Source organism: Mesoplodon densirostris, chromosome 13 (assembly GCF_025265405.1).
Source record: "Mesoplodon densirostris isolate mMesDen1 chromosome 13, mMesDen1 primary haplotype, whole genome shotgun sequence".
NCBI lineage: Eukaryota > Metazoa > Chordata > Mammalia > Artiodactyla > Ziphiidae > Mesoplodon > Mesoplodon densirostris.
The window spans coordinates 78,225,597-78,239,325 of record NC_082673.1 but is presented as its reverse complement, the minus strand read 5'-3'; the positions used below and the strand labels follow the sequence as shown (position 1 = coordinate 78,239,325).

Genomic DNA, 13,729 nt, shown 5'->3' with positions numbered 1-13,729 from the left:
AAAAAAAGCCCTGCATTTCAAGTCTTATTAAAATTCAGGTGGAGGTCTTAGTGAAGTGTTAGAAAATGGACCGAGACTCAGACTGAGCTTAGTTAGAAAACTGATAACATCATTTTTGTGCACTTTAAGAACACTAGTTGCCTGAACAGTGAGTTACCAAGAACTAAAACTAGCTGGGCTTGGTTGAGCTTTAAAAATGGCTTTACCCTTAAAAAAAGAAACTTCAAACATTTAGAGTTCTGCTACCCTTACCTTTTGTGTCTGCAGACAATCCAAGCTACGGTAGAGGGAGCAAAGCTGGAAAACTGCCTCCAAAATAAGTGCCACCAAAGTGTCATCCACATTGGATGCCATCAAACTCCACTCCTGAGAACCCCATAAACTCCATGCTTCTTTGCTGAATGCGTGCTTCTTAGTAGTCCTTTAATCAGAGCTAAAATTCCGTTAGTGGAATCTAGAAAACAGAAAAGGTATCTTATGTCCTCAGTATTGGCATGCCTCTTCTTGGCTTCTTATGCCCTCCAGTCACCATAGCTAGTTTAAGCCTTCAACTCAAGTTTGTTTCAACTAAATCTTCAGAGTAAATCTTGTATCTGGTTCTGCTGCAGTCTTCCCTCGATAGCACGTGTTATCAGTATGACTTAATGGGGAAGAACAGAATACATCTGACTACGTTTCAGGTACTTTTCTTTATATGCACAACTGCTAAGAAAACAACAGTGGCCCGGTCACCTGGCATCATGTTACTCCTCAAAAGAACACGTCAGTCATACCATATGGAGTTATTTTATTAGGGCAAGTGTTATGTCCTGTAACTTATTTCACTTGCGAGCGTGACTGGTGAGGCATCTTCCTCTCTTTCTCTACATGGGCCGCTCCCGGGGCCTGGTCACAAAATGCCACCACAGTGGGGGCAAATCACCTTCCTTTCGGGCTGGGGGCAAAGCTTCAGTTCTGGGACCACCAAGCGGGGTTTCCTCCTGCAGCTGCTTAACCTAGAAGCGGGGGTAAGGAAGGAACAATTAGAAAAGGAGTTGAACTGACTGTCCAATCTCTCTGCTACAGGGAAGTGTCGGCATTGTTTCTACTGTGTCATATGACACACCCTGATCCTCACTACTGAAGTGTTGTTTGTATATACCTGCATTATCTTTTTTTTTTTTTATGTAGTGTCCTTCCTTCTCTTTTGTAACATTCTTTATTTTAAAGTCTATTTTATCTGATATGAGTATTGCTACTCCAGCTTTCTTTTGATTTCCATTTGCATGGAATATCTTTTTCCATCCCTTCACTTTCAGTCTATATGTGTCCCTAGGTCTGAAGTGGGTCTCTTGTAGACAGCATATATGTGGGTCTTGTTTTTGTATCCATTCAGCAAGCCTGTGTCTTTTGGTTGGAGCATTTAATCCATTCATGTTTAAGGTAATTATCAATATGTATGTTCCAATGACCATTTTCTTAATTGTTTGGGGTTTGTTTTTGTAGATCCTTTTCTTCTCTTGTGGTTCCCACTTAGAGAAGTTCCTTTAGCATTTGTTTTAGAGCTGGTTTGGTGGTGCTGAATTCTCTTAGCTTTTGCTTGTCTGCAAAGCTTTTGATTTCTCCATTGAATCTGAATGAGATCCTTGCCGGGTAGAGTCATCTTGGCTGTAGGTTCTTCCCTTTCATCACTTTAAGTGTATCATGCCACTCCCTTCTGGCTTGTAGAGTTTCTGCTGAGAAATCAGCTGTTAACCTTATGGGAGTTCCCTTGTATGGTATTTTTCGGTTTTCCCTTGCTGTTTTCAATAATTTTTCTTTGTCTTTAATTCTTGCCAATTTGATTACTATGTGTCTTGGCATGTTTCTCCTTGGGTTTATCCCGTATGGGACTCGCTGTACTTCCTGGACCTGGGTGGCTATTTCCTTTTCCATGTTAGGGAAGTTTTTGCCTATAATCTCTTCAAATATTTCCTCTGGTCCTTTCTCTCTTCTCCTTCTGGGACCCCTATAATGCAAATGTTGTTGCGTTTAATGTTGTCCCAGTGGTCTCCTAGGCTGTCTTCATTTCTTTTCATTCTTTTTTCTTTATTCTGTTCCGCAGCAGTGAATTCCACCATTCTGTCTTCCAGGTCACTTATCCATTCTTCTGCCTCAGTTATTCTGCTATTGATTCCTTCTAGTGTAGTTTTCATTTCAGTTATTGTATTGTTCATCTCTGTTTGTTTGTTCTTTAATTCTGCTAGGTCTTTGTTAAACATTTCTTGCATCTTCTCGATCTTTGCCTCCATTGTTTTTCTGAGGTCCTGGATCATCTTCACTATCATTATTCTGAATTCTTTTTCTGGAAGGTTGCCTATCTCCACTTCATTTAGTTGTTTTTCTGGGGTTTTATCTTGTTCCTTCATCTGGTACAGAGCCCTCTGCCTTTTCATCTTGTCTGTCTATCTTTCTGTAAATGTGGTTTTTGTTCCACAGGCTGCAGGATTGTAGTTCTTCCTTCTACTGTCTGCCCTCTGGTGGATGAGGCTATCTAAGAGGCTTGATGGGAGGGACTCTATAGCTGCATTATCTTTATGCCCACATTTTAACTCGGACACAAAATCTGTTCTCCTTAAATGTTTTCCCATTCTTAAAACAGCAATGCTGAGAACAAACCCTCCTCCCCCACCTCTTACTCATTAAGCAAAACCCTGACAATTACCATTCCAATTCCCCCTTGTTATGGTCCCCCCACCTCTTTCCCCCCCAAAATGTTTATTTTTGTGTCTCAGCTAAGAGGTCTCCAAAAGCACTATTAAGAAACTTCAATTTGAATACATTAGGGATGTTAATTTAAAAGCCCCCCAAATAGCAATGAGGACAAGAAATAACATGAAATCACAGGTACAGGTGTGCTCAGTTCTGCCCCCACTGCCCAGCTACCCCTTTTCCAGCGATCTCCAAGACCATCACTGTCCTAACAGGGGAGGAGACCTAAGACACCCACTTTCCAGATCCATGATTTTTTGAAGCTTCCTCCAAAAAAACCAACTCTGGATTGTGGCTAATCTGAGCCTCAAGCACATGTGCTGTTTAATAATGTCAAAGAGATGGAACTGGTAAAGGAGGAGTTTTGGGGAGAAGTGGTTATCACAGTGATCAACTGCAAGATGAATCTGCTGCTCTCCATGAATAAATATGCCTTGAGTTCCCAAATGCTGACATACTTCTTAGAAAACACTGCCCTCCTTGGTCACAAAATTATGAATTTAAGTAACCCACTATCCAAGCAGTGTCCCCTTCCAGCTCATTTGCTTAAATGCCCCCTTGAAAATAATTCCTGAAACTCAGATACTGCCAGTTCACAGGTCCTCACACCCAACTTGCCCTTCTTTCTGCATCAGCCTCCCTGTCTACTTCCCTCCTTTATCCAGCTAGATTCCATCACGACAATCACTCCCTCTTGAATAAGTTCCTCATCACTCTTGACAGTGGACAACCACACCGTCTACCTTCAAACCTGCAACCATACAGCTTAGTATTGCTAGAGAGAAAAAAAAATACTGGAACAAACTGGTGTCACAACATGTTAATTATTCCCAACTTCACATGGGCCTTCACCACCACGTGGCAATCTTACTACTATTCTCCAGCAAGCTCATCCTCTGCCCACGATTATCACACCTTTTCCACATTCTCCAAACATGCTTTGCCCACTTCCTGGCTTTTCCTGACTTCACTTAAAGAAGAGAAGCCATCACATTGAAGTCTGTCATTTCCCCATCATCAAAACTTCTAACCCAAATGTATTTATACACATCTTTTGTCCAATTAGAATGGAGGAAGAATCCCTTCTCCTTCCAAAGGCCCCCGCACATGCTTAGGATCCCGCCCCTCTTCTCAAAAACTTTCCTTCTGTACCTATTCCACCTCTCTTCAGCATTACCAATTTCTCCCTCAAACCCCAGATCTAATCAGCATATACGCATCATTTATCTTAAAAGAAAGTAATCCCTCGGCCTCCAGTTACTGCCCCGTTTCTTTGTTCTCCTCAGGAAATCTTCTCAAGAGTCATCACTCCCTCCTGTTTACTCTTCCTCACCTTCTGATCAGTCTTTGTGTGACAGAAATGGCTCTAATCAAGGCCACTAATGCCCTTCCTGTAGCCAAAACCTTTGGATGTTATTTCTAGTACTCACTCTATTCCATCAAATCAAAGATGACTTGGCCCCAGCCATTCTTGTTTATTTATTTTTTTGGCCATGTGGTGCAGCGTGTGTGATCTTAGTTCCCCCACCAGGGATCAAACCCATGTCCCCCGCAGTGGAAGTGCAGAGTCTTAACCACTGGGCCGCCAGGGAAGTCCCCCGGCCATTCCTGAAACACCTTCTCTTGGATCTAAGGATCTCAAACATTTCTGTGGCTTTCCCTCCACTTCCTTTACTGGGGAGAGGGCACCCAGAAGAGGCCCTCATTCCGTGGCTTTTAAAACAACTGATAACTCCCGCATTTCTAGTTTGAGCTCAAATCTCTCCTTTGAGTTGAGTTCCAGATTCATACATCCAAAGTCACCCTCTGACACCTGCACCTGATGTCTCACAGGACTCTCAAATTTAACATTCGTAAATTTAACATTTAAAACTGAACACTTGATTGTCCCTTTGACATCTGTTTTTTCCCCTCTTCCCTATCTCAATAGACACCACCACCAACCTCCAGATGTTGAAGCTTAAAACCTGGAAATCCTTCTTTTTTTTTTTTTAGATGTTGGGGGTAGGAGTCAATTAATTAATTAATTTTTGCTGTGTTGGGTCTTCGTTTCTGTGCGAGGGCCTTCTCTAGTTGTGGCAAGCGGGGGCCACTCTTCATCGCGGTGTGCGGGCCTCTCATTATCGCGGCCTCTCTTGTTGCGGGGCACAGGCTCCAGACGCGCAGGCTCAGTAGTTGTGGCTCACGGGCCTAGTTGCTCCGCGGCATGTGGGATCCTCCCAGACCAGGGCTCGAACCCGTGTCCCCTGCATTAGCAGGCAGACTCTCAACCACTGTGCCACCAGGGAAGCCCCTGGAAATCCTTCTTGATTCTTCCCTGTCCTTCACTACCCGCCGCCCCCACCCCCCATCCAATCCCTCTTCACATCCCTGCAGACAATATCCTGAATCTACTTGCTTCCATATCCACTGCACCCACCCTAGTGCTAGTTGCCATAATCTTTGGACTAATAACCCCAAACTGGTCTCTCCAATTCTCCACTTGCCCTCTCCAATATATTTTTCACACTACAGCAAGATTGACTTTTTAAAAATATAAATCAGACATCATGAGTGGAAAAATACCCAAGGTGCTGGTGGAGAAGGTTAAGGGACTGTAGGGTAGAGCAAGGTCAGGCAGAGGACTATGGAGGGGAAGGAGGGAAGAAGCAAAATCAGAGAACAGAAAAGCCAAAAGACCAGGGAACACATTTTAACCTATTTCTAAGATGGCTGTAAACGTTACATTTAACACACTTGAAAGAGAAAGTGTATCTGAGAGGCAAGGGGCCAGAGTAACTGTCGGAGCTGGAATCTGGACCTCTGCACATGGGGAACCAAACCTCAGCTCCTTCCAGGTGTTGACCATGTGGGCCAAACTACATGGTAAAACACAGGCAAGACTCACCTCTCGTTCCCAGCTTTCTCTCCGCAGTTTCTTCCACTGCTCTCTCTTCGCAAAGTAATCAGGATACATTGCCTTCTCGGAAGGATGCCAGTCATCTAAGCACCACTCGGGAACCTGTCAGGAGAGGAAATCACGGCGTCATTCCACAGGACACATTTACATGTCAAGGGTAGGGCCTGCTCAAGAGACAGAAGACAAAAATCAAGGTGCATTTTTATAACCATTCCAAGTACCAGACTGTTTCTGACACTAAGGAATAAACAGGAGAGGACCGAGACAAAGGAGAATGCCTTAGAGTGAAACAGCCTAGGGATGAAAAAGAGCAAGGTCAGTCCAGAGAGAACTGGCATCATTCCTCCCCTACCTGAGTTCTCTAAAGATCCAACGTGGCTGTATGTTATTTGGAAATATCACTTAGAATACTAAGCACCAATTGAAATTGGTTAACTTTAAGGTCCAAAAATGAGTTATTTACCAATTCCTTTAGCACTGTGCTTTGCCAGAAAGTTTACTGCAAGACCTGAGCACTGAATTTGGAAAGAAAATGATGGCATCTGGGAGAAAGAAAACTGACACTGAAAAAAAAAAGTGTAACTGTCAGGAAAGAAATGTCCTAGCTGCCCCTAAAAGGGCAAGTGGTTTCCAAGGCCGAGGTTCGGGATTTGAGACTCCTGTGGACCTCACCTACCTTGTAACACTCGTGTCTCTCATAGGAGGTACCCCCAGGAGACTCGGGGAAGATGTACGGCTGAGGATGCTGACAGTGCCAGAACTCTTCCTCTGCCTCCCTCAGCAGCTGGGTGGCCTTCACCATGTCCTTTTCATTCTTATGTTCATCAAACCGAGCTCTCATCAAACAAGCAAAGTACCGGTATTTGTCCCTGAAACCAAAATGATTTTGGAGATTAGAAATGTTATCTACTCAGTCAGGCAGTATTACTGTCTGACAAGAGGCAGTACTTCCACGAACACCTTTCAGGTGAGTAGCGTGACTTCCCAGCCCCTCCCTGGACCCTGTCAATGGAGCAGCCGCATCATTACGACGGCTTCCCTGGCAGCCCCCCAAACACCAGCAACAAAAAGCTACTATATTACTGATAGATACAACCTAACCCCTTTCCCCTGTCTCCTCTATCACCTCTGTAGGATCATTCAACATTCATTCAATGACAGCTTACTGCATTTCCTCCTACCTTGTGCTAGGCACTGTGCTAAATTCTGGAGACACAAAGATGTAGAAGGCACGCATTACTGATACATGGTGCAAAGAGTGTTGCTCAAATCAGACAGACCTGGGTTTGAATGCTGACTCTGACACTAGCTGCCTGACCTTAGGCAAGTTTCGGTCAGGTTCTAGAAGAAACCACGGGCAGAGATCATTTATGGGGCTTTAAAATTTTTTTTTATTTTTTATTATTATTTTTTTTATTGTAGTTGATTTACAATGTTGTGTTAGTTTCTGGTGTACAGCAAAGTGATTCCGTTATACATACATATATATACTTTTCCATATTCTTTTTCATTATAGTTTATCACAAGATATTAAATATAGTTCCCTGTGCTATACAGTAGGACCCTGTTGTTTAGTTTATATACAGTAGTCTGTATCTGCTAATCCCAAACTCCTAATTAATCCCTCCCCCGAATTTCCCCTTTGGTAACCATAAATTTTTCTTTGTCTGTTTCTATTTTGTAATTAAGTTCATTTGTACCTTATATTAGATTGCACATATAAGTGATATTTATCTTTCCATTTGACTTACTTAATGTATAATCTCTAGGTCCATCCATGTTGCTGCAAATGGCATTATTTCATTCTTTTTTATGGCTCAGTAGTAATGGGGCTTTGATAATCCAGGCCACAGATGACAAGGGCTTGAAGCAGGCAACAGTGATGGATAGTGACAAGAGAAAAACATTTAGACTACAAAGTTACAAGAGTAGGCCATGGAGTCAGATAGCTTAAGACTGCTTCAGCTCTGCAGTTCCTAGCTGTGTAACCCAGGGTAAATTATTTAAAGTCTTTAGGCCATGGGTTCCTTCTCCATAAAAGAGTTAATAACAGTACCTATATCTTAAGGATGTCCTAAAGATTGGATAAACTAAAACATATCAGCACACTTCAGACAGTGCTTGGTACATCCTTCGTGCCCAACGTAAGCTACGAGTATTATTACACAGGGGAGAGAATTTACAAAAATCAGTGTCCAATGGCATACAAGTATGTGTGTCGTGGGCAGAGGGGTAAGTAGGAAGTACTTGAAAATAATGCTAAGACTTAAAGCTGAGTGACTGTATTACTAGTAATGCCATTAGCTGAGGCAGGGAATTTGGGAAGAGAATCAAAATGAGGTAGTGAAAAGAAAAATACGTTCAGTTTTAGAGAACTGTAGGTAATCTAGCAAACAGCTGGAAATACACCTCTACAGACAAGTGAGCACAGGTGGTAACTCAAGTCCCAGCGTTAGATGAGGCTGCCCAAAGTATACACAGCAATGACCAAGGGCCTAGGATGGACCCATGCAGAACAAATAGCGCTATGAGGGCAAATGGAAGGAAGAGAATCAGGCAAGTACTGAGAAAAGATATTAGTGAGATTTAAAGAAATGACGAGTCAGTGTTATCATAGTAACTACGTTTATCCTTTCCTCCAAGATAATATTAATATTCTCAGATGTAGTTCAGCACTACCTGAATTCCTGATGGCTTGACTTCATCTTTATGAAAGATAATTCTCTATGTTACCTGTTTGTTTATATGTCCATCTTCCTCATTAATCCATAAACTGCTACAGCTGAGAAAGAAGCCTTATTAACTTTTATTTGTCAGCCACCATAGAACCTGAATTGCAAATTGTCAGATGAATAAAAAAATTAGGGAAGTAACTAACCCTACAGCCTTGAACCTGGCCATCTTCCTGCCTAGCAAAGAGAAGTAGGTCGATGACTTTACAATAGTCCCAAATATACAATCTGGGCTTCCAGGATCCTCTCCACAACTCTTCCAGACATACTCAGTTTCCCACTGTTTAGAGGTTTTTTCTCAGAAGCCCTTCTCCTGGGACTAGGTTTTAGGATTCTGCTAAGGGCATGGAGGCCTGGCATTCATACATCTTGGGTTGCCACCCCACCATGCATTGCATCTGGATCACGAAAACCTTTATGTTTTAAGACTGTGTTCTAAGACTAGTCCCAGATGGACAGAGGGAGGAAAGAAGAAGAGAATTATGTGGGAGGTAAAGAATTAGGTGGGATGTGAAACTAATGAAAAGGACTGAATGAAGCTAAAAAGAGGAAAGCTGATGGGAGGGGTAATGATGTTTTGGAGTTAAGACACCTGAGTTTTAATCCTGGCTCGGTCACTTACCAGCTGCTGGGCCTTGAGCAAGTCAGTCTCTTGCCTCTTATTTTCTCATCTATAAAATAAGGCTAAATAATCCCTAACACCCAGAGCTGTGAGGACTAAAGAAAATAACGCATTTATTATTACTGCCAGTACCAGGAACGAGAAAGTCACGAAGGAAGCTATTATTTAGTGAGCGCTGGAGGCATGACATTTCCATGTTTGGCACTTCCTTTCTCTTAACCGTCATGCAACCCTCTGCGCTGGGTTCCGCGTCCGTTTTCCTGATTAGAAAACTGAGGCCCGGACCAGATAAACAAGTCTTCAAAGTGTCCCAGATGTAGGCGACGACACCTGCATTCGAACCCGGGTCTAGAGGAGGGCTCCGCGGGGCGAGGGGCCGCCTTCCCACCCCGTCCCAGAAGTCCTTGAGCCGCTCGGTCCCCAGAACCTCTCAGCCTCTGTGGTGGCCCCCGGGGTCACCTCCCCGCGCTCTGGGTCCCCCTCGCCCACCTGTGGATGCACCACGACTCCAGGTGGCGAAGCGCCCGCTTATAAAGCCGCAGCACCTTCTGCTGGTGGGTCAGGTAGGCACCCGGCACCGACAACGCCATGACGGCCGGATCACCTTCAGCGGCCGCGGTGGCTCCTGGGAAACCGGACGTCGGCGGCGAGGGGGCGGGGCTGCACGAGGGGCGGGGCGACGGACGGCCGCTTCCGCTTCCGCTTCCGTTTCCGTCAGGGAGGAGCCTGGGCCAGCCGCAGTCATGAGTCGCTTCAAATTCGTAGGTAAGACTTTCCCCCAGTTTGGGGCCTTTCTATCGGTTCCCGGGCCTCGTGCACCGCGGCCACAGGGCCCAGGACGTGAGCTCTCCGGCTTTTTGAGGGTTGAAAGTGCACTCCGTGGAGGAGGGTGCGGGGAGGCCTCTGGGTGTCGGTAATGTTCTGGATCTCAGTATGGGTGCTGGCTTCATGGGTGTGCTTCTTTGTGAAAATTCACGAGCTGCGCAGTTACGATTTATGCTCTTTCCAACATATGTGTTGTGTTCAATAAAAAAAAAGGAAGCAAAACTACTAAAAAGCAAACGAAAGGCCTGTCGCTATATTCTCCTCCATCCCACGTGCACCTCCCCGCGGTTTCCCGTTGCCTTGGCGGAGAGGAGGATGGCTTCGAGGGACTCGTTGACTCACTAATTCATATCACAGTTCATATCACAGTTACTGGGCGCCTCTGGTGGGCCAGGCACTGGCCTAGGAACACAGGCACGGCCCCTGCTCTGCTGGCATCACCATGTGGTGGGGGAACTGGAGGACACACACAGTGGGAAGAGAAACAAGTTTTATACTTGGCAAGTACAATAATCCATTCGGCATCGGTAGAACAAGAGATGGAGAATTCGACAGGAACTAAAGGAGTAAGCATATTTAGTACCAGACTTAGGAAAGCCTGGGGGAGGTTGTAAGAGCTCGGATTGGAAGGGTGACTTGGAACTCGAATGTGTTGGTGAGTTTAATTTTCTGTGTATAGAGCTTCGCTGAAGGCTTTTGACAAGGAGCATTCATTAAGTAAATCATTGAATGCCAGTTACATATATTGGGAGCCTTGAGCTATGGGATACAGTAGTGGGTAAAACTGGGCATGATCCTTGTCTTTGTGAAGTTTCCAGCTACCTGAAGGTGGAAGACGACAGTGATCACGTCTCTCTCTTTAGTAAGGTAATCCTGACAGGTGTTGTGTAGGTTTGTTTGGTGGGTCACAGGGAGAGACAGGGAAGCATTTCAGAGCTTGAACAAGGGCACTGGAAAAGGGAGAGAGAAATGGAAGAGCGGTACATATGCAGCATTTAGCAGCTGAGTGTTTATGGCAGGTAAGGAAGAGTGAACAGTCAGAGATGACTCAGTGTTGGGATAAATACCTAAACATGAAATGGAAGCATGGGTAGTTTGGCAGTGGGTGGGAGCTGTAACGAGATCCATTTGGATTAAGTTAAATTTGGGATTCTTACAGGACATCCAGGTGGAGACATTTACTGGGCAATTGGAAATGCCTGGCACTCAGGAGAGAGCTTAGGATTATAAACTTAGATCTAACAGTTACTTTAGACAATATTTTTTACAGAGACATTGTGCTAAGTATGTGGAATTATAAAAAGAATCTAGTGGCGCAATTAGTTTTCAGACTGGAGAAGTATGTACAGTCAAAGCAAATGCAGGGGAGAATGTTTAAGTGGCACATTGTTAAAGGTTTTTTAAAATGCTGTGGGAAAGCCTGGGGTGGGGTTGGGGGATGGGAAGGTCATCAGAGGTTTAGACACTTTCCAGGTGTGGTGTCTCTCAGCCTGTTTATTGCAATCTGTGATATAATTGATGGGGGAGATGGGGTAGGAGCCATGAAACACCCCACAAAAGACAATTATTTTTTTCTTTTAAAGGTTTGTGTTTGTATTGTAATAAAAAAAACTAAATCCCTGCCTCAGGTTTTGTCTCCTTAAACCCATCCTCTGTGTAGCCTCCAGAGTGTATAAAAACCAAGTCAGCTACATTTTTCTTGTGCTTCAAATCTTTCAGTCACTGTCCTCAGGACAGTTGAAGTGCCTTAACATAGCATACAGAGTCTTTCTGTGGTGTGGTCCTGCCCACTTTTCCGGCCCCATTCTTTTTATGCTCTATAAACACTTGGAGGTGCTGTTTCTTGCCTATGATAAGGTTTTAGAGTGGCAGTTTGGGGTCGTAATGTGCCCTCTGCCTCTAATATCCTCTTGCCTGTTTGATTTTTACCTGTTCCTTAAGACTACATAACTCTACCCTTTACTTTACCCCGTTATTTTATAATTAAAATATGTATCTGCCTTTCCCACTAGACCACACTCTTCTAAGGCAGATACTTGGTGGTACTTATCTTTGTTTCCCAGGGGTTTAGTACAGTGACTGTTCAATGGAAGTATGAATGAGTGGGTAAAACAAGATGTGTTATTTTAGTACTAAGTTCGTAAGAAAGGAATCTCAACCAGATAAGCTAGAAAAGACTTCTTAAAGAAGGTGGGTTTAATTGGAACAATTTTTTTTTGTATGCTCTCATTTCCGCTCTCCTGAGGTAACCGGTGTCTAAAGTTTATATCCTTCCCATATTTTAAAATTTATACAGAATCATAAAAATATGCAAACATATCCGATGTGTTTTTTGTACAACAAAAATGGGATCATACTATACATTCTATCTTGTTTTGTGACTTACTGATAGTTAATATTTGTTCCATGCCATTTAAAAAGTTCTGCCCACTACACACGACCCACTACACAAATCTCTGCCCAAAATAGCCATGAGCAATACTTTGGAAAACAACATATTAGGCCCATGGACAATTGGTCCATGAACAAGCTTTACATGGAACAGTTGCATGAAGAATTAAACCAGTGGAGGAAGTTCCCTGGTGGTCTAGTGGTTGGGATTCGGCGATTTTATTGCCATTGCCCGGGTTCAATCCCTGGTCGGGCAACTGAAATCCCACAAGATGCCTGGCATGGCCAAAATTTTTTAAACTTAATAGTAGTAATAGAAAAACCACTGTTATAAGAGCAGCCTTAGATTTTGATTTAGGACAGCTGTCACCAGGTTGTAATCCTAAATTTCCCCCTTCTCAAATTGCGTAACCAATGGCTGCCCCTTACAACTACAACCAGTGTTTCTAATGTGGGGAAGGAGGGTGGGAAGCAGATGTATTTGTGTTTTATGGGAAACATTGCTCCCTCCTAGAGGACACTTCAACATTGTGTCCTGGGTTATACTTGAGACTAATTTCTGTGACATTGAGTATCGTACCACAGATGACTATATCCTCAATCTGAATAGCAATAAGAATCTATGCTTAATCATTGCAAAGTGATAGAACTTGGGATGGAGTGGAAGCTCCCTTTTCAATGCTGGCTGGTTCATGCTCTGAAACTCACCCTCCAAAGGTCACTTAAGGACACAGAGTGGAGTATACCCCAGGGGTGATGGCGTGGCAGCAGTGATGTGTAAACCTTGATGCATTTACAAAATTTCTCTGGATGTCTTGTGTTTAACTTTGAAATAACATAGAGCCCTTTTAACATTAAAAGATATTTTATCCCCTAAATCTTCCAAAGTAAAATTGATACTCCAGGGAATACTCCAGGGTGTTACATACTCTCTGGAATACCCCTCGTTTGAGAAGCGTAGGTTTAAGGTGATTCCTATCTAGTAGCCTCTGCGCTCCCTCCCACCAAAAGAGCCAGTGAGCAGCTGGCAGTAATTAGTAGCAACTACCCCTTGGGGCCAACCAGCTGGGAGCTATTAGGTATCTAAGATTTATCTATAGTTGTGTTATTTTAACGGGATTCTGATTCTGCCCTGTGTCCCTAGAAGCAGGCTGACTGGGGCTGCTGGCCATCTCTTACACATCCCATCTCGCTAGGGACTGGACCTTATTTTCTCTTCCCTGTCTTGGATTCCCTTGAGCAACCTGGTCATTCATTCATTCATTCATTCATTCATTCTACAAATATTTACTGAATCTCTGCTGTGTGCCACCTGATGTGCTAAATGCTAGGACTCAGTGGTGGGTAGAAATTAGGTTACAGTCTAGTGGTGGAGACAGCCTCTTAAGTGCACTAATGACTTTACCACAGTGACAGAGAAGAGGGCACTGAAGAAAAGGAATATGGTTCTCTGGGCATTTGATGAGGAACAGAACTTAGACTGGGAGGTCAGAAAAGGCTTCCTTGAGGAAGTGTCCCTTGGACTGAGCT

General features: G+C 43.8%; 2 protein-coding genes across 3 annotated transcripts in view; one reads left to right on the top strand and one right to left on the bottom strand.

The window, feature by feature from the left end:
* Nucleotides 1-770: 770 nt before the first annotated feature.
* On the bottom strand, nucleotides 771-9,616 carry NDUFB9 (NADH:ubiquinone oxidoreductase subunit B9). The gene is made up of 4 exons (XM_060116314.1): nucleotides 9,473-9,616; nucleotides 6,306-6,498; nucleotides 5,618-5,731; nucleotides 771-995 (listed from the first exon to the last, which is right to left on the bottom strand). Exons 1-4 carry the CDS (start codon nucleotides 9,571-9,573, stop codon nucleotides 864-866), a joined length of 540 nt encoding a protein of 179 aa, XP_059972297.1. The 5' UTR covers nucleotides 9,574-9,616; the 3' UTR covers nucleotides 771-863.
* An 85-nt stretch (nucleotides 9,617-9,701) lies between these two features.
* TATDN1 (TatD DNase domain containing 1) overlaps nucleotides 9,702-13,729 on the top strand; it is a 43,030-nt gene continuing 39,002 nt past the window's right edge. Inside the window, exon 1 of one of the 2 annotated variants that reach the window (XM_060115509.1) lies at nucleotides 9,702-9,748. In XM_060115509.1, coding sequence (XP_059971492.1) covers nucleotides 9,727-9,748 — 22 coding nt within the window. In that variant the 5' untranslated portion in view covers nucleotides 9,702-9,726. The remainder of the gene's footprint in view (nucleotides 9,749-13,729) is intronic. The other variant, XM_060115515.1, reaches the window with a different exon arrangement.